The sequence below is a fragment of the Cyprinus carpio genome, chromosome A12 (assembly GCF_018340385.1).
Source record: "Cyprinus carpio isolate SPL01 chromosome A12, ASM1834038v1, whole genome shotgun sequence".
Lineage (NCBI taxonomy): Eukaryota > Metazoa > Chordata > Actinopteri > Cypriniformes > Cyprinidae > Cyprinus > Cyprinus carpio.
This window is the reverse complement of record NC_056583.1, coordinates 10,263,871-10,284,257: the sequence shown is the minus strand read 5'-3', so window position 1 is coordinate 10,284,257 and position 20,387 is coordinate 10,263,871. Positions and strand designations below refer to the sequence as shown.

Sequence of the window (20,387 nt, the reverse complement as noted above, 5' to 3'; positions counted from 1 at the left end):
TTTCTCTTAATCAGACCTTCACCTACAGAAAAATATCCACACTTTGATCTTTTGTATTTTTCTCTGTTACCTCAAAACATCACCAGTAAGGTATTAGAATGCCGTTAATAATCAATATTTATTAGCAATCTAGTCTTCCGTTTAAATATACAATACACGATATAACAGAATGGTGCTAGGCAACAAAAGTAATCCTATGGGTGGTGCTCAGTGCAAATAAGTTTAATGTTTTAAGACCACACTTTTGAGAAAAAAAAGGAATGTTGCAAAATGCTTCGATTTTGGAATCTCTCTCTCTCTCTCTCTCTCTCGTTAATCTTTATAGTTTATTGTTATTTGAGGGTTTATTTATAGAGATGGAAAGAGAGAGAGAGGAATGTTAATAGTAATAATAATATAACGTAACAGAAGTGTTAATAATATATATGCTTGTTAACGGAAAGAAAATGTAAAGATGGTGTGTATACTCTTTAGGGGAACCAACAACAACCTCTACTATCCCATTATGTTTTAAACTGTTTTTATAGTCTGGGTATAACCTGTTTTTATAGTCTTTGGTTTTAACGAGTTATTGGCGCCCCTTGCCGGGCCGATAAACAATTGCTGCCAGTGCAACAATCCTGCTAACGTTACTTCCTGTTTGGGATCTCTGGGGTGTCAATATATCGTGCATATTTCGCAAAGCCGAATAGTCTCAAAATGACAACATAAGCTAAGTGCTTACAAACTTGACACAGATAAGGTATGTAACGCTGGCTACAGTTGATATATTCTGTCAGCTATACTGAGGATGCAACTGCCATGATTTTTACCTTCCTGTTGTAATGTACAGTACATGCACCTTTCATTTCAAAATGTTTCTCTTCTGACTGTGACATAGTCGTATTCCAGTTTTTTTGCAGATAACATGCTATTGTCAAGTACTCTTCGGGCTTATTGCTTATGTTCTTGTCATTGCTAGCTAGCTAGCTAGCGTGTTATCTGGCTTTACCTGCATCAACACACAAGCGAACAACAACAACATGCATTCTCAATATATATATATATATATATATATATGTTTCTTTAGTAACGTTTTTAACATTTTGATCTTCACTAACAAAAAAAGTAAAAAAATAAAAATAAAAAAACACGTTATTACATTATTATTATTATTATTATTATTATTAGTAGTAGTAGTAGTAGTAGTATTTTACATGAATGGTAACTTTACCATATCCATGTTAATCCCATTCTTTATTTTTACCTTAGTATCTGCCTTGGTAATTACTACTTACTTACTCACAGTGTTAATATGATGGCATTTTGTGAAGTACTGTACCTTGCAGTGCTATGTTGATACAGTATTTAAATATAGTAATCATTCAGTTCCATGGCATTACAATCTGATACTGTAACATGTTTAAACATGGTAACTTACCACCACAGTAGTGGTTTGTAAGGGTGGTCTGTGATTTAGTTGGAGCTTTTTGGTGTATTGTTGAGCGCATGGGTTTCAGTTATAGCTTAGAAGGCAACAAAATAGCAGTTGTCAACAGGTCAGCACTGTTCTGGCAGCATGAGGAACAGTAATGAGAATCAGCTGACTTCAGATCTGCTGTCAAAGCAAAGAAAAGAGTAGGCTCTCGGCAGGAAATTCTGCTTTATTTGAGAGCAGTTCACTTTGTGTCCTTGTTTGCAGCCATAAACTGATGCTGAGGTGTTTGTTTATCTTCAGATATCTGTGTCTTGTCTGTTGTAGCAGGGTGCATCATGCCGAGCTCCCTCCTGTGGGCTGTTGATGTGTATGGGAGGGTTTATAGCCTTTCGACAGCGGGACAGCAGTGGGAGCATTGTCGCGATGCTCACTTGGAGTTCAAGCGTGTTACGGCTATACAGCAGTGCTGCTGGAGCATTGCCTGTGATAACCAAATCTATCTGTACGTCCATGCCAGTGACGTGCCCATCCGCTACCGAGAGGAGACATATGAAAACCAGGTGTGCTCAATAGTAATATACAGACTTTCAGAAGTATTTAGAAAAAATTCAGCTAATCATTGTTCAAACAACAAGCAGAAAAAATATATACAGGAAATGATATCAAAGAGAGGGCCCATGCAGACCATCGTGCGTTTGGGCCAATAAGTCTTTTAAATATCTGATAATTTGGCATTTTCAGGTAGTTCAGGTTTTACAATGTCATGTAGTGCTACTCCATAAAAACACAATTAATGATATAACCTGTCTATATGCTATTATTCAAAAGGTTGAAGTTTGGTATTGGCAACATTATTAAAATTAAAATTAAATTAGAATGTAAAAATGAAAGAATCTATTATGCTTACAAGGGCTTTATTTGTTTGATCAAAGATTTTTAAATTTTAAAATAACAGTATTTAATTTGACTTTATTTCCTATAAGAATTTATTCCTGGGATGGCAAAGCTGAATTTTCAGCAGCAATTACTCCAGTCTTCAGTGCCACATCATCCTTCATAAATCAAGCTAATATGCCAATATTTGGTGCTCTAGTAAAATTTCTTATACAGCTGTGCTGTCAAATAATTTTATGGAAACTTATTTATATATATATCATTCTTCATAAATCAATGTATATATATATATATATATATATATATATATATATATATATACATATATAGTTTTTTTTTTTTCTTCAGGATTCTTTGATGAATCCGTTTATTTGAAATAGAAATCTTTTAGACCGTTATAAATGTCTTTACTGTCACTTTTGACCAATTGAATGTGTCCTTGCTTAAAATAATTCTCCACATCACAAACTGTCAAACAGATCTTACCAGTGTTGCTCATGGCCTTCACTGTGCTCTCAGAGGCAGAAAGTCTCCAAACTCATCCTTTCCAGTCATCTTAATGCTTGTCTGCTTGATCCTACTCCGTCTCATCTCCTTCAAGCCATTTCTCCTTCAGTTGTACCTGCACTCACTCACATCATTAAAGTTCACGTGAACCAGATGTTGTGACGACTTTACTTCCGTATTGTGACGTACTTCCAAGAGAAACGAAATATTGAATGAAAAAAACAGAGGGCGTAGCTTGTTTTTTTCTACTGCGAATTGATTGGATGAAGTAAAGTAGGCGTTTCTTTCAGAACAGCACTGTAAGGATGTTATGCTCAAACCCAAGCCGTCAAACTGACATCATCAGAGAAGGTCCGTAGTCAAAAACATTTTTGGGGGGTTTTGGGGGGGGGAAATTGGGTTGACTTACACGGATGAATTGTTCATCACAAAAACAGCAGTGTGCACTAACAAAATAAATATAGTCAATTTTGATTTCATATGTACTTTAATAATAATAATAATAATTCATTACATTTACATAGCGCTTTTCTAGGCACTCAGATTGCTTTATATTGTGAGGGGGGATCTCCTCATCCATCGTCTTACCTTAATATTAATATTTATTTTTTTAAATATTAGCATTTATTTACTCACATGTATTCAAGGTATATGAAAATAAGTTATAAGTATCCAGTGCAGAATGAATACAAGAGTACATGCTAAAAACTTTGCACATGTGGTTTAAACTAGATTTTATTATAAACACTATTATTTTTTCGTTAACCCTAGAGCATTTATTATCAAATGAGACTCACTTATGTGTTTCCTGTTCCCTGACAGAGGTGGAACCCTGTAGATGGCTTCTCGGACCGGCTGTTGCCGAGTGACCGCTGGCAGTGGAGTGATGTCACAGGGCTGGAGCACCAGCCTCTGGGTGACTTTCAGCTGCCCTCTGAGAACTGGGAGTGGGAGGCGGACTGGTATGTGGATGAAAACTTTGGAGGGGAGCCCACAGAGAAAGGGGTCAGTACTGACATCTTTAAAATCACGAAAAAAAAGTTATTTCACAGCTTACACTTGCTTTAAGCCATAGCTGATCTTCTGTGTGTTTTTAGGGATGGACATATGCCATTGATTTTCCAGCTACTTACACAAAAGACAAAAAATGGAACTCTTGCGTGCGTCGCCGCAGATGGATACGATACAGAAGGTACAAGGCACGGGACACTTGGGTCAAGGTGTGTACCAGCACAAAGGACTTGAAAGCAATTATATATCTTATCTTTAATGTTGATGGAAAAACTTATCTCTGTGTGTCTTTGAATTTTATATGTGAGAGCAGATCCCCTCAGAGCAGACTGGGTCTCTTCCTGACCCGTTTAATGACATCACTTGTGGTGGTTGGGAGATCACTGAGGAGCCCAGAGGGTGTTTGTCACTGTGGGCGGTCTCTCTGCAGGGAAAGGTCAGAACTTAGTTTGTTCCAGTCTTATATACAGTGTCCAACAACACCCCATGACTTTATAATTCGTACATTTTTCACTTATTTTAAAGCTACACAAAGTGAATGAATTCTTGGTTCTTAGAACTCAAATTAATTTCCATTTATCGACAAGAAGATTTCATTTCTGTTACTTTCGAGCAGGTGTGGTTCCGGTGTAGCATCAACCACCATAATCCCGAGGGCTCTGTTTGGGAGGAGGTGCCAGTACCAGGGGAGGTTGTGCAGATCAGCTGCGGCCCGGGTGACCTGGTGTGGGCTGTCCTGTGGGAGGGTGATCTGCTGGTCAGAGAGGGCATTGGCAGAGACTGCCTGAAGGGTAAGTGTAGTGGTGCAGTATACACAAAAAAATTAAAATTGGATAGATGATAGACATTCAATAATATTGATGTAATCACAGGGTCATCATGGGTCACAGTGGAGTCGCCAAACACTGGAGTGGCTGCCACACACGTAGCTGTTGGTGTGAATGTAGTGTGGGCTGTCACTAAAGATCATAAAGTAAGTCATATTTTAATTAATATGATTTTACACTTACACATACAGTGGGGTCATACCAGTTCACTTTTTTAGTACAAATTCATAATATATTGCGTATATTAGAAGAATATAGAATGTATACACGACTGTTCAAAAGTCTGGGGTCAATAACTTTTTTTTTTTTATATAAAAATGATAGAAATTAATACATTTGATTATCTAAGTTGCATAAAATTGGAGAAAAGTGACACTAAAGTATTTTTCATTGATACAAAAGACAGTTTTGTTATATTTTACAATATTATTGTTTTTACTGTAATTTTGATTAGATAAATCTAGCATTGATGAGCGTAAGAGATTTCTTTGAAAAACATTTTAAAAAATCTTACCAACCCCAAACTTTTGAACCGATATGTACATGTATGTTATATGTATATGCATGTTTTTTTTTTTTTGACTATTGTTACTCAGCTTGTTTTTCCACATCTCTTTATTTCTAATAGGTCTGGTTTAGACGGGGTGTGAATCCTCATAATCCTTGTGGTTCAGGTTGGATGGGTATGGTTGGAGAGATGGCCATGATCAACGTGGGTCTCAATGACCAGGTCAGAGATTAGTAATGTTTCCTCTCATTAATTCCTGTCTCTGATGTATGTTTTACCTTGATTAACTGTACTTGTGTGGTACATATTTCAACGTAAAAAGCAGAAAAAAGACAGTGCATACACTTACCAACTAAAATATTTTGAAGGCTTAACCCAGAAACTTTCATATGAATCAATGTATTAATCTATGAGATATAAGGATGTAACGATGCGAGCCAGTTGAACATCGATACAGATATGTGATGATTCAAATCAGCTGAGATGCTAAACGAATTGCGATACATTTGGGGGTGGGAGGGAGATAATATCAGTGTATCTCTGATGGGAACTGACTGTCTTTAGAAAAGTATAGATGGTATTTTCGTTTCATCTTCACTCTGTATAATGTATATTAAAGTAGTGTTTATAAGCGCAGCACTGCTTTGTTTACAGCAGTAACCAAGGGCTTCACAAAACTAAAGTCAGAGCATTCTCAAATTATACAATCTAATTTAGATTAAAAAACTGCTCATGCTGCATGTATACAGCATCTTTGTTTATATGTAGAGAGATTTTTGTCTTATTTATTTGATTAGATTTGGGGTTTGTTTTAAAATTTATTTGACATTTCAATTTCACAAATAAATGTGTAGCATTTTGTCCAAGCAATAATAAAAGGACATAAAAGGACATTTGTCATAAATCTAATTTTGTTTAAAAGAAATTGTGAGAAAATCGTATTGTGAGATCAGTATCGTGAATCGTATCGCATCGTGAGTTGAGTGAATCGTTACATCCCCAGTGAGATAAATAAATACAAATATGAAAATGTGTAATAAATGTCCTTTTTTCCTATGTAAAACATTATACACAATGTACAAATATTGGTGTGTTAAAATACCAGATATTATGCCATATTTATGTATTCATCTAAGTATGTGTTTCTAGTCAGAATTATAAGTTCTGAAGCCATTTCAGCAGTTATTACACTGGGATCTGTGAAGGTCATGTGATGCGTCTCTGTGCTCAGGTGTGGGGTATTGGTTTTGAAGACCGGGCCGTATATTTCCGCCAGGGTGTGACTGCCAGCGAGCTGAGTGGGAAGGCCTGGAAGGTTGTGTCTGTGCCCAGAGATAGTGAACGTTCCCACTCTAGCGCCAGCGCAAGCAGCCTTCAGAGGTTAGTTAGCTTCATGTCACTAGTAGACATTCCTTGTTCAGTTGTGCTAATGTTATTGGTAGACCTTTCTGAACATTTCTTTAGAAGTTTAATTGCAAATGACATATATTGCCAGTAAAACTAGGATATTAAAAGAATAGAAAGTAAAGTATTCTGGTTATTGCTGTATAAGCTACAGTAGTCCTCAGTGCATTCATTAATCTGATTATATACATATGATGGACATATGTAGACATATGATGGACGACATGTGCTGCACTCTGACTCAGTCCGCACTCCTATTGGTTGTCACTTCTGAAAGTCACACTTAATTTGCAAAAAGTTAAACACTTCTCAACATTGTCATGTTGGACACGCCTACATTCAGCCGCTGGTGCTCGTCTGTCCAGAAGTAAAAAGAATGGGATCAGGTTGTTTTGTCACTGCGTATGGTTGGCAGTGTGAACGGGGCTTGAAGCACTGATCAGCCCTCAATGATAGTTGTTAATTTTACAGTGTTTTTACACAATTCACTGAATTCCAATGCATTCTTATTAGAGGGGCAAGATAATTGACAATTTCATTAGATGTTCTCTTAGTAGACTGGATTGATGGATACTGAAAGCACTTTGTCATGACAGGTTAAAATTTATAACAATTATCAGAAACATGAATAATGCTTTTGACTCTTTTTGATATATCTAATATTCTTTCAAAAATATATACGTCAATGTGATTCCTAACTTCTGGTGCTGTTCTTGTTAACAATGTGTGTCTCTACGCCTCACAGCGCTGGTTGTTTCTTTGGTGGTGAGGTGCGTTTGCAGTCCCAGGCATCAGTGTTGGGTGATGCAGACCCTGAGACTGAACAAACTGGAAGTGAAGTGGTCCCAGCACCTGAGATGGGGGACACCCCTAAACCACGCATCCCCAAAGTGACCAGTGACAGCTTCATCTCAGAGCTCGTGTCTGACCGTGAAGGCCAAATAAGTTGCCGTGATGTCCCCCCAGCTGGCCCATCTATTCCTGAGGAGGATCACACAGAAAAAGAGGTGGAGGACAGGGTTTCCCCTGCCCAGGTTCTGTCTCCTAGCCAGTCAAGTGGGGTGGATCCTCAATGGAGCAATGTTGACCTAGAGGAAGCCCAGACGCACATCGCATCTGGACCTGGAGACGCAGCTGAAACCAGCAGCCTGTCCTCTGTAGTCACCTATATCTTGGCCCTGGAGGAGCCTTATGGGCCAGATGAGCATCCAAAATGGGCCTGGGTTAGCGGTGGGGGATGTCTGGTTGAGTGTCACACACAGCTCAACTGGTTCAACTCATCTACAACCACAGGTCAGCCGGGTGTCATGTAGGCCTGCATGATGTATCGAAAGAAAATCGATATTGCGATATGATGTAGTGCAATTGTCAAGGTAATGTACGCTTAACCGGTTTCAAAGTGAAGTGCAGCATTTACACAGTGCTTCAGCTTCTGAGAACAGCTTGGTTCATTTACTGATGCTGATATTATGGGCTCAGTGCCTGTCATTGAACACACAATGCCAAGCTTCAGTATAAAACTGGCAGCGCATAATTTTATTTGCTGGCAAACCGTCAAAATAAAAGCTTAATTGTTTTAACGTTTTAAAATGAAGAAACTAGAATATAAATATTCGTATTGTAATTTTACAGTAAAATATTTTTATTTTATTTTACTGTATTTTTTACAATATTATTACAATATGTTTCTTATTTTGTTTATAATGTTTCATTTTTTATTTCATAATCACAATAAAAATAATTATTATTTCATTGTCATATTGAATCTGTCAAAAAAAAAAGTTTTGTTTTTTTGGCAACATTGTAGGAAAGCACAAATCGCAATGTCACATATCGTGCAGCCCTATTACCATCTGTGTAACTGAATTTGATGATTCACTTTGTCCTTGATTTTGCCAAATGTGATTGTCTCCTCAGCCCTGAACTCCTCCATACAGGCCATGTCTCCCTCCATTACACCTGCTCAAACGGCAGAATGGCGTAAACAGATATTTGAGCAGCTCAGTGAGCGTTCCAAGAGAGAAATGGAGAATTTCATGCATTATGAGCAGGCCATTGAACAGGTAGTCCTCACACTTGTGGTTATATCCAGATTGTCATTGATATAGCAACAGTAAGTGTTCATACAAGTGCTCCAAGGGTTAGATCAAAAGTCAGAGCAATAGTTACAGTGAAAGTGGTCCTCAGCTTTGGTAGAAGCGAAGAGTTACACCTTGAAATTGAATCTTTTGGCTTAAACCTTAAAAGAAAAGTGTATAATTTGATAACTCACCCTGATTCCTGTCCTTCTCATAGTCTGTGTGGGTGAAGAAGGGCACCATGCAGTGGTGGCGAGACTGGAAACCTCATAAGTGGGTGGATGTTCAGTTTGCACTGGAGCAGTTTTCAGGAGCTGAGGGCAACAAGGATGGGATTCTGTTCATCTACTACACCTTCAATTATGAAAAGAAGGTAAGCTCACATCCGTTATGTAATCAAAATTGTAGTTTTGTGGATTTTAATTCATGTTTATTAGTTAGAGGCCATCTAGTAAGGTTAGTGTACTGCTGAAAGTTGATACAATTCTTTTTTTGGCACACATTTACCTTTTCCCTACTTGGAAAAGGGACTAAATATTGATTCCACATTATTATAGTGTAGCTGGAACCTAATAAAAGTATCTAAAATGTACAAGACCTTGATACAAAAACGTTTCTGTAGGAAATACACAACTGATCAAAGATTTTATTTTAAGAAATTAATACTTTTATTCCGCAAGGGTGCACTAAATTGATCAAACATGATAGTAAAGATTTGTAATTTTACTAAAGATTTCTATTTCAAATAAATGTTATACTTTTGAACTTTCTGCTCATCAAGGAATCTTGACAAAATGTATCACAGTTTCCAGAAAAATATTAAGCACAGATGTTTTTCAACATAATAAGGAATGTTTCATGTGCACCAAATCAGCATATTAGAAAAACATCTTAAAAAATAGAAAACAGAAAATGTCAGTTTTATTAATATATCACAATAATATTGTTTTTGTATTTTTGTCAAATAAAAATAATAGTCAAAAAATTTTTAATTATCAAATAAATGCTGCCTTGATGAGCATAAGACTTTTTTTTTTTAAATAGCTTAAAAATCTTACCAACATCAAACTTTTAAATGAATGGTAGTGTATATGAACATAAATCCGTGAAATCTGTGCTTGTAAAGTGATTTTATGTGGTCTAGATTGACTTGTTTGACAGTTCAATCCGTTTTAACTTTGCTTTGAGACTTTTCTGTGCTTTTTCTGTCCAGTATCTCCATGTGTTCATTAATGAAGTGACAATCCTGGTGCCAGTACTGAATGACTCCAAACACACATTTGCAATCTATACAGCAGAGCGAACCAAACAGAGGTGGCCCGTCCGCCTGGCTGCGCCCACAGAGCTGGAGATGCACGACTGGGTGAGGAGAGAACATTAATCATGGGAAATTGATTCTCAACAGCTTGCACTGCACTTTGTGATTATCTTGCTGTTTGACTGACAGTTTGTTCATCCTATCAGCTGGCTCTGCTCAGTGTGTCCTGCTGTGACTCTAGAGGTATTCAGGGCCCTCCCTCAAAACAAGCCATCTGGTCGGTCACCTGTAAAGGTGACATCTTTGTGAGCGAACCCACAAAAGAACTAGAGGCATTTCTCTACCCTACACCCTGTGATCAGATGTAAGAATCAGATGATTGATTGACTTTTTATTAATGAGTTTGCTGTAAATAAGTGATTCTTCAGTCAGTGGACCACTTCTGTACCCTAGGAGGGTTTATTTATTTATTTATTTTGACAAGTTTTTTGTAATACCTTCAAACTTTTTTTAACAGTCTTAAATTCTTTCATTTTTAAGCTTGTCCCCCATCCAGATACTTTTTATAGTAAATTTATTTTGTTAAAATCAAGCAAAGCTACAGTGCACTAAGAACATTGTCTCACCAGAACCACTGGGTTTTTCCAAAAACTGAAAAATTAAAAAAAAAAAAAAAAAAAATTTAATAATAGCATGTATCATTACAGTCACACATAACATCAAAATATCCGCAGCATCACATTAAATTCACTTGAAAGTTCAAAAAGCCTTGTGATAAATGTTAAACATAGATGAAACATAGTTTAAAGAAGTCAAAAGAACACCTTATTAAAGAATTACCTTTTAAAAGTTTAGTGCCAGGGAGTAAAAACAGTAATAATGTGAAATGTTCATAATCATAATATTATTCATTTAAATAAGTGTTTTTCTAATATATTTTAAAATGTAATGTATGATGGCATATTGTACATGAATTTTCTGCAGTGTCACATGATCCTTCAGAAATTATTGTCATATGCCAATTTGATGCTAAAGAAACATTTCATTATCAATGTTGAAAACAGCCATTTTAATATTTTTTTTGGAAACCATGATGCATTTTTTCAGGATTCTTAATAAAAGCATTTATAGACAATGTACAAGTCTTTATTTTCACATCCTTACATCCTTATTTTGCATCCTTACTGAATAAAGGTATTGATTTCTTAAAAAAAAAAAATCTTACTGACCCCAAACTTGTGAACAAGTGTATATTCATAAACGTTACATTTGTCCATGACTGCTCTGTGAGAAGGAAAAAAAAAGAGAAAGAGAGAAATAAAAATCTTTATCATGGACAGGTTCTGGCGTCAAGTAGGAGGGCATTTGCGTATTATTGAGTCCAACAGTCTTGGTGTGGTGTGGGGGATTGGCTATGACCACACTGCCTGGGTCCACACAGGAGGCTATGGAGGAGGCTTCTTCCAGGGTAAATGCATCACTTCTTTCTAAACCAATCAGTGTTTTTCATATATTTTAATAACATAATGTATTTATCTCACACACACAGGTTTGGCAAGCAGCACAGATAACATCTACACACAGACTGACGTGAAGAGTGTTTATATCTATGAGAACCAGCGCTGGAATCCTGTCACTGGTTACACTAACAGGTTAGTACTGATCGTGATGTTTGTAATCCAGGAGTGTTTAGAATGCTCTCGGCTGTGCCTCACTGTTTCTCCTCCAGGGGTCTCCCTACTGACCGTTACATGTGGAGCGATGCCTCGGGTCTGAAGGAGTGCACTAAAAACAACACTAAACCACCCTCCCCCAACTGGACTTGGGTTTGTGCTGTTCTCCATTTCCTCCCAATACATAAAGAAATTAACTGTGAATGACATCCGGCTGCTTCATAGTTGCAAACCGCTGTATGTGTGCATGCTCCCTAATATTTTGCAGGTGTCAGACTGGACTATTGACTATGGTGTGCCAGGTGGGACAGACAGAGAGGGCTGGCAGTATGCAGCTGACTTTCCTGCGTAAGTTATATTGGTTATTAGCATTGCCAGTGCATCTTATAACATAAAAAGCACAATCTTCAAGTGTGAGAGCGAGCTAACTCTTAATTTTTCTGAATGTATTCACCTTTCTAGGTCATACCACGGATATAAAACAATGAAGGACTTTGTCCGCCGCAGACGTTGGGCCAGGTATCTAGCACTTAATGTAGGGGACCTGATTGTAAAGTGTTAACAAAATAAATTAAAAAGTACTGTAACTCAATGATTTTTATGACATGATTCGGTAAAGGGTTTTTGATCATCTGCATATTGCCTGTGCAGTACCACCATACTGAAAAATGACATTTCGAAGGATTAATTTAGTTAATTATTAGGAATAAATTGTACAAAATTAAATGACAATAAACATATTAAAAGACGGAAACAAACATAGTGTTGTTTTGGTATTTTTGTTAAGTAGCCAATAGAAATATTTATTCAGTGTTGGTGCACTTCCTCAAAATTGTAATCATAAAGAAACCAGTTCAATCTGACTCCTATCACCAATTCTTAACCATCATCTTCCACCTTAGAAAGTGTAAACTCACAACAACTGGCCCCTGGCAGGAAGTCCCGCCTATACCTTTGAGTGACATCACAATCCTGCCTTGTGAACCAAAGAGCACAGTGGAGCAGGTGCCATTATGGGCCATCAGCAACAAAGGAGACGTCTTGTGCCGTCTGGGTGTCACTTCACTTACCCCTGGAGTAAGAGCCAAGTTCCTTATTTTCTAGAAGTCCGTTAATTGGTTTTGTGTTCAGTAGTTCCCATGCAAATAGTGTACATATACTTCACAAACATTATCACTGTGAGAGGCTTCCCAGAATGAGGTAAGCCTGACTGATGATGTGGCTTGATCGCAGGGGTCGTCATGGTTACATGTTGGAACCGACCAGCCTTTCAAGTCGATTTCCATAGGTGCTGACCACCAGGTTTGGGCCATCGCTAAGGATGGCTCTACGTTCTTCAGGGGCTCTGTGTCCACCCAGAACCCGGCAGGTGAGGGAATAACCTTCTATCACAAAGCCTGTACATGTATGACCCCATGAAAATGCAACAATACATACTTGTCTCTTACGTTACATTTTAATGCAAGTCATGCCTGTCATGCTGATGTTGCAGCATCGCTTGTATTTCTGCAGCAGCATTAGAAAGGTTTGATCTGTTCGCAGGAGATTGCTGGTATCACATCCCCTCTCCAACCGGACAGAAGCTTAAACAGGTGTCAGTGGGCAGGACGTCTGTATACACAGTAGATGAAAATGGTACACCTATACATGTCACACTGATAAAAAGGTGTTAATACATCAGTGGCCACTGATGCTTTTCAAAAGTAGGGAAGCACAGATGTTACTAATCAATGGAAAAATGTGTACTCTGATCTGTTTGTATATCTTGGTGTTTTGGTATTGCTCCTAAAAGCTTGCTTAATGACTAAAATTACTTTTAATCAATAATTGATCTAACATAAGTGATTATGTTCATATATATATATAATCTAGAATCCATGCTTTCTGTGCAGTCTAAAGCAATCACCAGTTCTATACATGATGGGTTTTTTAAAACCATCAAATATAAAATGACCCATTGTTATAGTAATGATTCTATGTATGGTTTTGTGTGAGCAGGTAACCTGTGGTACAGACATGGTGTGACCCCCAGTTACCCTCAGGGCTCATCATGGGAGCACATCTCCAATAATGTGCGCAAGGTGTCTGTGGGACCTCTGGACCAGGTCTAGATCATTTCCTTGCAACTAGTTAATGCAGTCTAACTACTGCAGGTTTGCTGCTCTGCTAAATGCCAGATTTGTGGTGGGTTTTTTCCTAAGGTGTGGATCATTGCCGATAAAGTGCAGGGAAGTCACAGTTTGAGCTGTGGCACTGTTTGTCGCCGGCTGGGGGTGCTGCCGAATGAACCCAAAGGACACTCGTGGGACTACGGCATTGGGGTGAGCACTGCTGACATTGTCTTCATGCTCACTAGTTACTAATAGTGCTGTGCAGAATGGATTGAAAATAATAAATCATCTGTTTCTTTCAGGGTGGATGGGATCATATAACAGTCAGAGGAAATGCCATGGACGCACCTCGCATCCTGATGCCATCCCTGACTGAAAACAGCAGCAACCAGACGGCAGCACGTCCACTGCAAACCAGTAACCAGCCAGAGATGAACGGAAACCCAGTGGGCTGTTAGTCAAAAAGCTGAGCTCTTTATGCTAACCGTCTCTACTGTAGCCATGAATTGTTTTCTTCCCTTCTGTAGCACTTCTCTTGAATAGAGCAGAATTACCCAATCCCTCTTAACAAATTTGTGCAACTCAAGCACATGACCGCTCTGTGTTTTTGTTTGTACCTCCGCTGAATTCAGATTTTCTAGTTAGCTTGAAAGATGTTTCCTTGTTTTGAGGGCTCTCGTGGATATTGAGGCCACTTCCAGTAATGCTCTCTTCCTTTTTAACACTCCCATCATTCTTCATTATGATTTTACATAGTACTTTTGGTAAGAGGATCTTAATTTTATGTTTATTTATTCGTCTGTGATAAAATCACAATTGCCCGTTTGCTTTTTGATCCTTTATTTGAATCCAGGGGCATTAAATGCAAAAAGTCACAGTGTAAGCTACTGAAGGTACACTACACGCATTTTATATTGAACATTACACACAAACAACATTTTTAAACAAACACCTGCTTCTGGGAATTTTCCTGCTCGGCTGTAGTGCCGTTAAACATTGGTTTAAGCGTAAAAGAGTCTGTAATACTTTCATCATCTGCTTGTATTGGTTGTTGGTTATGTTCTTATTCAAAGCTGAGCCAGCACAGTGGTACTGTAAAAAAACACTACAGTTCCAAAATCTGGGGTCAGTAAGATTTTTTTTTTTTTTTTTTTTAAGAAATTAATATTTTCATTCAGCAAGAATGCATTAAATTTACTCAAATGACAGTAAAGGTTTTTATATTGTGAAAGATTTGCTTCAAAAATAAATGCTGTGCTTTTAAGCTTTATACAGAACCCTTGAAAAAAAAAAACTTCACTATTTCTGCAAAAATATTAAGCAGCACAACTGTTTTCAACATTGATAATTATGTCTTGAGCAACAAATCGGCATATTTAAATGAATGAAGGATCCTATGACAATTTTCACAATATATTAGTTTTTACTTTGATCAAATAAAAGCCATGGTGAACATAAGATACCACAAAAAAAATCTTACTGACCTTAAAGTTTTGAATGGTAGTGTAATTATTTAGCTTTCGTCACTGATGAAAGAGTGCAATATTTTGCACTTGAAAATGTGGAGACGATGTTGTGAAACATTTCTCAGGGTGTCAGCATATTTCATTTCATTCATGGATATATACGTGGTTTAACTCTGTTTAAAGGCAGCACGTTTTCAGAAAGTAACAGTATTTAAAACAAATCTTTCCAAATGGTTTGTTAGGATGAAAAGTTTGTTTTATTCCTTTCCTGCTAAATTATGTTGTACATGTGGGTGTATAAATTTTGAATATTTATGGGTAATTACAGTCCTAATGTGAAACTGCATCAATTGTGTGACATCCTCAAGAGCATTATTTAAGGTTGCTTCTGTACATACAAAGAAATTATATGCAGGCATGAGAGAAACCACTGGAAAAAGAAAAGGATAATATAGTTTTAAATTATTAAATGTAGACAAATAACAGGGTAAAGAGTCAATATTTGGGAACAGTGACCTCCTCTCAGTGTCATACGTGTAAGGTTTGTGTCCTCTGAATAAATATGAAATTTGCTCCAAAACTTTGCATTTTTAATATGAAATACTCGCCATGTTAAAGGAATAGTTCACCCAAAAATGAGAACTCCATACAATAAAAGTCAGGGGGTCCAGTGTTGTTTTGGACCCCATTGACTTTCACTATATGAGCAAAGCATCTTCTTTTGTCCGATTTTGGGGTTAAGTACATTAATGACCAGCAGACTGTGTCCTTTCATAATCCAGAGAGTTACCGCTGGCAATTTGGCAATGATAATGGCAAATTACTACCACATTGTTTATGGACAACATAATCTATGCATTTTCTGTACATAAATGAGCTTGTTTATGGACCAGCTTTAGCTTGTAAACTCAGGGTTATTCAAATAGACCCTTTTGTTAGTCTTCCGAGCTGGTATTTGCCATCATGCATGTATTTACACAGCGCTCACTGAGTCTGTGGCAGTGTGTGTTAGCTGCCCTGGCTGAAGCTGTGAATGTGGCTCAGGTAGCTGGACAGATCCTCCTCTCCCTCCTCCTGTAGATGCTGCTGATAACACTGCAGGAGCCGGGAGGCGTTAGTCTCCATGTGACTCTCGGCGTGAGGCAGGCAGGCGTTTGACATGCCCAGGATGATTGTGGTTAAGGACTTGATGTAGTTCTTAGCCAGTGTGAGAGTCTCGATCTTGGAAAGTTTCTTGTCTGTTTTGACGTGAGGAATGGACTCCCGTAGGGCCTGAAAGGCATTGTTGAGTTTGTGCATCCTTTGCCTCTCTCTCTCATTACTCTCCAGCCTGCGGACATTGCGTTCCTTGGTGCTGCCGTGCAGACGCCTGCGACGCGTACCTACGCGGGAACCGCCGTGCCTCTCACCCCTCAGTGTTCTCCACGTCCCACCCAGCCTCACGGATGCCTCTGAACCCTCCTGCTCGCTGGAACATGGCTCTGTTTCCAGTGTAAACTCTGGGTCGTCCTGTTCTGCCCAAGACTGTCTGCCCCGCTTTGACCCCTTTCCTTTGGACTTCATACTTGACTCACCCACACCCTGGTGTAGGCCCTAGGATATCATCATTCACATTTGATTGGAGGAAATTAACATGCAAAATAACATTATATATCTATATAAATGGCTGTAATGAAGCGGGTACTGAAAATGATATGTTATATAAAGATTAAGTATATCTCAAGTGCTCTCTGAATACTTGGTAAGCTTTAGCTTGTTTTAACATCCTGTACTATCTGTCTGTTCAGATTACAAGGCATTCTTCTAGATAATGTGTAATATCCTTCCCTAATGGTAGTTAGTTACACCATCTCATAGTATCTCATTCATCCCAGGTTAACTGTTATCTGTTCAAAAGTGTAAAACTTTGTCGGAAAATACTGAAAAATCTACTATTGATAATGAAAAACAGAAAAGTCAACTATTGATAATGAAATTGATATTATTAAGCCATAAATGCTGACCGATAATTCACATTGTCTCTATACATTGTGTCTTATAAGCTGTCAATCATCGCTTGGGGTGGGTGGGGGGGATAGTATGATAGAGTTTTTGCTTACCTTGAAATAAATTTCCACCAAACTCGTGGCGATGTCTGCGCGATAAGAGGCTTGCGGGGAGCGATAATAGTTGACGTGTAGCGCTGTGGTCGTCCTGACGGCAGCAGTCAGAATGAAATGATAACGGTCAGGCGCTCTACCTGTTCCTGCTCGACGTCCACGTAGCGCTTTTGTGGCCAATCAAAGGAGGGATCCGTTTCGTCTCGAGGCACCCATGAGCTGGCGCAAGCATCGGAAATAACGATCTGAAACTTTGTGCACGCTTTCAGATGGTAATAGCGGTCTGTGATATAGCTGCTGCTACTGCAGGTGGTACACTGCATACAGTGAGGACTATAAATGCTTTTATTTTAAAGTGCAACTGTGCAAGGAGTTACCAATGCAAATCACATACTCTTGGATTACATTAGTGGGGACTTTCCATTGATAATCATCAAGTTTATGTAGCTTAGAAAGAAAAGAAAAAGAAAAATACAGACATGGTAGCCTAGTGGTGGGTTTCATGCGAAGATTGAATTGGTAGGTTATATTATTTGCATGGTACTTTATCAAGTGAAATACTGTCTAATATTTGCTTAGACATTTGCATTTCAAATGGCCATATCATTTAAACACTTTTCAGAGCTTTACTTTATGGTGATGCCTTCTTGAGCTATATGGTTCTTTGGTATATATATTTTATTAAATTACTTTGTGGCATTAGGTTCTTCAGATAAATATATATATTTATGTGTGTGAGTTTTGTGTCAAAAATATCTTACTGGTGGAGGATTATTATTATTTTACTGGTGTGAGGATTTTTTTTTTTTATGTTAAAATGTTGAGACACTGTTTAAAGTCCTTTTTGGAACCTTTTGTACCTCTCCTGTAAGTATCAGGCTTCTTCCTGGAACCTTTATTTGTAGAAGTGTAGATGTGTGCAAAGAAACACCCTATTCATAAACTGTGGTATCAGACAGATCAAACACAGACATGTTTATTTTGTACCTGAGTACGGCGAACCTGTTCTAAGAGTGCCTGCATTAAGATAAGTCCATTTGTTCTCATTCTAATCTTCAGTTGTGTTTTATACAATGTTTGCAGCATTGCATAAGGACAACTAGAAACATAATTTTTCATAAGGGATGGATACACATTTTTTTTATATTTTACGTAATAGTAAGACACAAGTAACGTGGCTTTGGACAAACAGGACATATTCGCATAGTTTCTGGGAACAAGTACATTTCACACCTGTTTAATTCACAGCAGATATCAGCTCGAATGTTCCCTCCCCCACATCACTGATGGCCTTGGTCGAGCAGCGTTGGACACAGGCTGGTCTCAGTGCTGAGACTATGGAAACAGTTTCTATCCCAACCCTCAGTTTATTTAATGTGGAACCTCCAGTATACACCACTTACACTGATAACAATCTGCCTGTAAGCAAAGTGCTACAGACAAAGCTTAGAAAACAGCCTCATACAAAACCATGCTCACAAACAGGCATTAACACAAACTATACAAACACAACTAAAGTATGGAAGCAGATTAGTCTCAAATATAATTCACGCAAAAAACACGATTCACACATGCGTAGACAATTTCACATGCATGAAACCTAATTCACGTACACACAAAAAAAAATTCACGTGCGTGAAAAAAAATATATATTCACAAAAAGCAATTCACATGCGCAAAATAAAATTTTATATTCATAAAATACATTTCACAAATGCAAAACACAATTCGTAGATATACAACTGTGCACAAAAACCTTTGAATGTTTAAAATGTACGAGTGTCTGAATGTACAAATCGTCATTTACTACGAATCCACTCGGATTTGTGTGTGTGTGTTTTTGAGACTTTCCTGGCAGAGCTCTCTTCCCACGTGGGTCTGTCGTACTCTTTAGCCAATCAGATGCGAGCTTACCATTCAACCAATCATATCATAAGCCACTGAGAGTGCATTCAGAAACTCGCAGGCAATCGGGGAGACATCAAAAGAGAAGCCCATAGAAGCCCTGGCGTTAAATTTTTAAATACTATTCAAAATAATTAATCAGAATACTCACTCCTGCTCACTCACACCAAAGAACTCCCCACTCATGCTCGCCGTCTCTGCAAGATTAACGATGGCAGTTTGCACGCACAGCTACTAGAAGATTTACATCCGTCAGACAGGTTGCTGACGTCATCAAGCTTAGTTTGAGTCTGCGCGTCAGAAACGGAAGTGCTAAAAATGGCTAAAAATGGGCTTCACTTGTCTCAATTGAGTTCCGATTGGGTCGCTGTGTCCATTTCTTTTACTGTCTATGGGATTAGTGATGTAAAGGCTTAATTTCCGTTCTAATTAATCCATATTGCGCAAAAGGTGCGCAGAATCGTGCTCCTTGAATGCAGTCTCAGTGGCTTATGATATGATTTGTTGAATGGTAAGCTTGCATCTGATTGGCTAAAGAGTACGACAGACCCACGTGGGAAGAGAGCTCTGCCAGGAAAGTCTCAAAAACACACACACACACAAATCCGAGTGGATTCGTAGTAAATGACGATTTGCACATTCAGACACTCGTACATTTTAAACATTCAAAGGTTTTTGTGCACAGTTGTATATCTACGAATTGTGTTTTGCATTTGTGAAATGTATTTTATGAATATATAATGTTTTTTTTGCGCATGTGAATTGCTTTTTGTGAATATTTTTTTTTTTCACGCACGTGAATTTTTTTTGTGTGTACGTGAATTAGGTTTCATGCATGTGAAATTGTTTACGCATGTGTGAATCGTGTTTTTTGCGTGAATTATATTTGAGACTAATCTGCTTCCATACTAAAGGACATCTGAACATTCATTCACGCAAATCCATCCAGGTATCCACTGTAGTAGAAGTCTAGTTTATCAGCACTTCGTAGTACTGATATATTGCACCTCATGCATAACACACACCTTCATAGTTTACAACCGTTCAACATTGTGTTAAATTTCAAGATAACTTTTTGATTTGCATACTCCACACAAAGGTATCTTTAAAGTCCTGCTCAAATTTCCCTTGAGTAAATAAGTCACTCATTAGCAACCCCATGCTAAGCGCTACATTCCAGCGAGAGGAGACCGTGAGATGTAAATGACAAACGAAAACACTGTCAGAAG

The 20,387-nt window shown here is 38.0% G+C and overlaps 2 protein-coding genes across 4 annotated transcripts; one reads left to right on the top strand and one right to left on the bottom strand.

The window, feature by feature from the left end:
• Nucleotides 1-583: 583 nt before the first annotated feature.
• LOC109064109 (tectonin beta-propeller repeat-containing protein 1-like) lies at nucleotides 584-14,830 on the top strand. Of its 3 annotated transcripts, none has more exons than XM_042767456.1 (25): nucleotides 584-742; nucleotides 1,742-1,977; nucleotides 3,641-3,823; nucleotides 3,916-4,038; nucleotides 4,143-4,265; nucleotides 4,446-4,620; nucleotides 4,702-4,802; nucleotides 5,285-5,386; nucleotides 6,396-6,544; nucleotides 7,314-7,861; nucleotides 8,486-8,631; nucleotides 8,864-9,019; nucleotides 9,860-10,009; nucleotides 10,111-10,268; nucleotides 11,245-11,372; nucleotides 11,454-11,556; nucleotides 11,634-11,730; nucleotides 11,846-11,925; nucleotides 12,040-12,096; nucleotides 12,480-12,654; nucleotides 12,811-12,946; nucleotides 13,120-13,212; nucleotides 13,576-13,682; nucleotides 13,779-13,898; nucleotides 13,991-14,830. In XM_042767456.1, the coding sequence occupies exons 2-25, from the start codon at nucleotides 1,753-1,755 to the stop codon at nucleotides 14,144-14,146; spliced, it is 3,591 nt and encodes a 1,196-aa protein (XP_042623390.1). In that variant the 5' UTR covers nucleotides 584-742; nucleotides 1,742-1,752; the 3' UTR covers nucleotides 14,147-14,830. The 3 variants fall into 3 exon arrangements, with proteins under 3 accessions (XP_042623390.1, XP_042623391.1, XP_042623392.1); XM_042767457.1 differs by having other exon boundaries at nucleotides 589-742; nucleotides 1,745-1,977; XM_042767458.1 differs by having other exon boundaries at nucleotides 603-742; nucleotides 1,718-1,977.
• A 562-nt stretch (nucleotides 14,831-15,392) lies between these two features.
• LOC109100281 (class A basic helix-loop-helix protein 15-like) lies at nucleotides 15,393-17,815 on the bottom strand. Its single transcript, XM_019113771.2, has 2 exons — nucleotides 17,254-17,815; nucleotides 15,393-16,747 (listed from the first exon to the last, which is right to left on the bottom strand). The coding sequence occupies exon 2, from the start codon at nucleotides 16,715-16,717 to the stop codon at nucleotides 16,163-16,165; it is 555 nt and encodes a 184-aa protein (XP_018969316.1). The 5' UTR covers nucleotides 16,718-16,747; nucleotides 17,254-17,815; the 3' UTR covers nucleotides 15,393-16,162.
• Nucleotides 17,816-20,387: the final 2,572 nt, after the last annotated feature.

Bases quoted from the DNA above. Each gene is read 5' to 3' on its own strand.
- LOC109064109 (XM_042767456.1), top strand. From the start codon at position 1,753: ATGCCGAGCTCCCTCCTGTGGGCTGTTGATGTGTATGGGAGGGTTTAT. The intron at 3,824-3,915 runs GTCAGTACTGAC...GTGTGTTTTTAG, and splicing joins GGGAGCCCACAGAGAAAGGG to GGATGGACATATGCCATTGA. The intron at 4,039-4,142 runs GTGTGTACCAGC...ATGTGAGAGCAG, and splicing joins CACGGGACACTTGGGTCAAG to ATCCCCTCAGAGCAGACTGG.
- LOC109100281 (XM_019113771.2), bottom strand. From the start codon at position 16,717: ATGAAGTCCAAAGGAAAGGGGTCAAAGCGGGGCAGACAGTCTTGGGCA.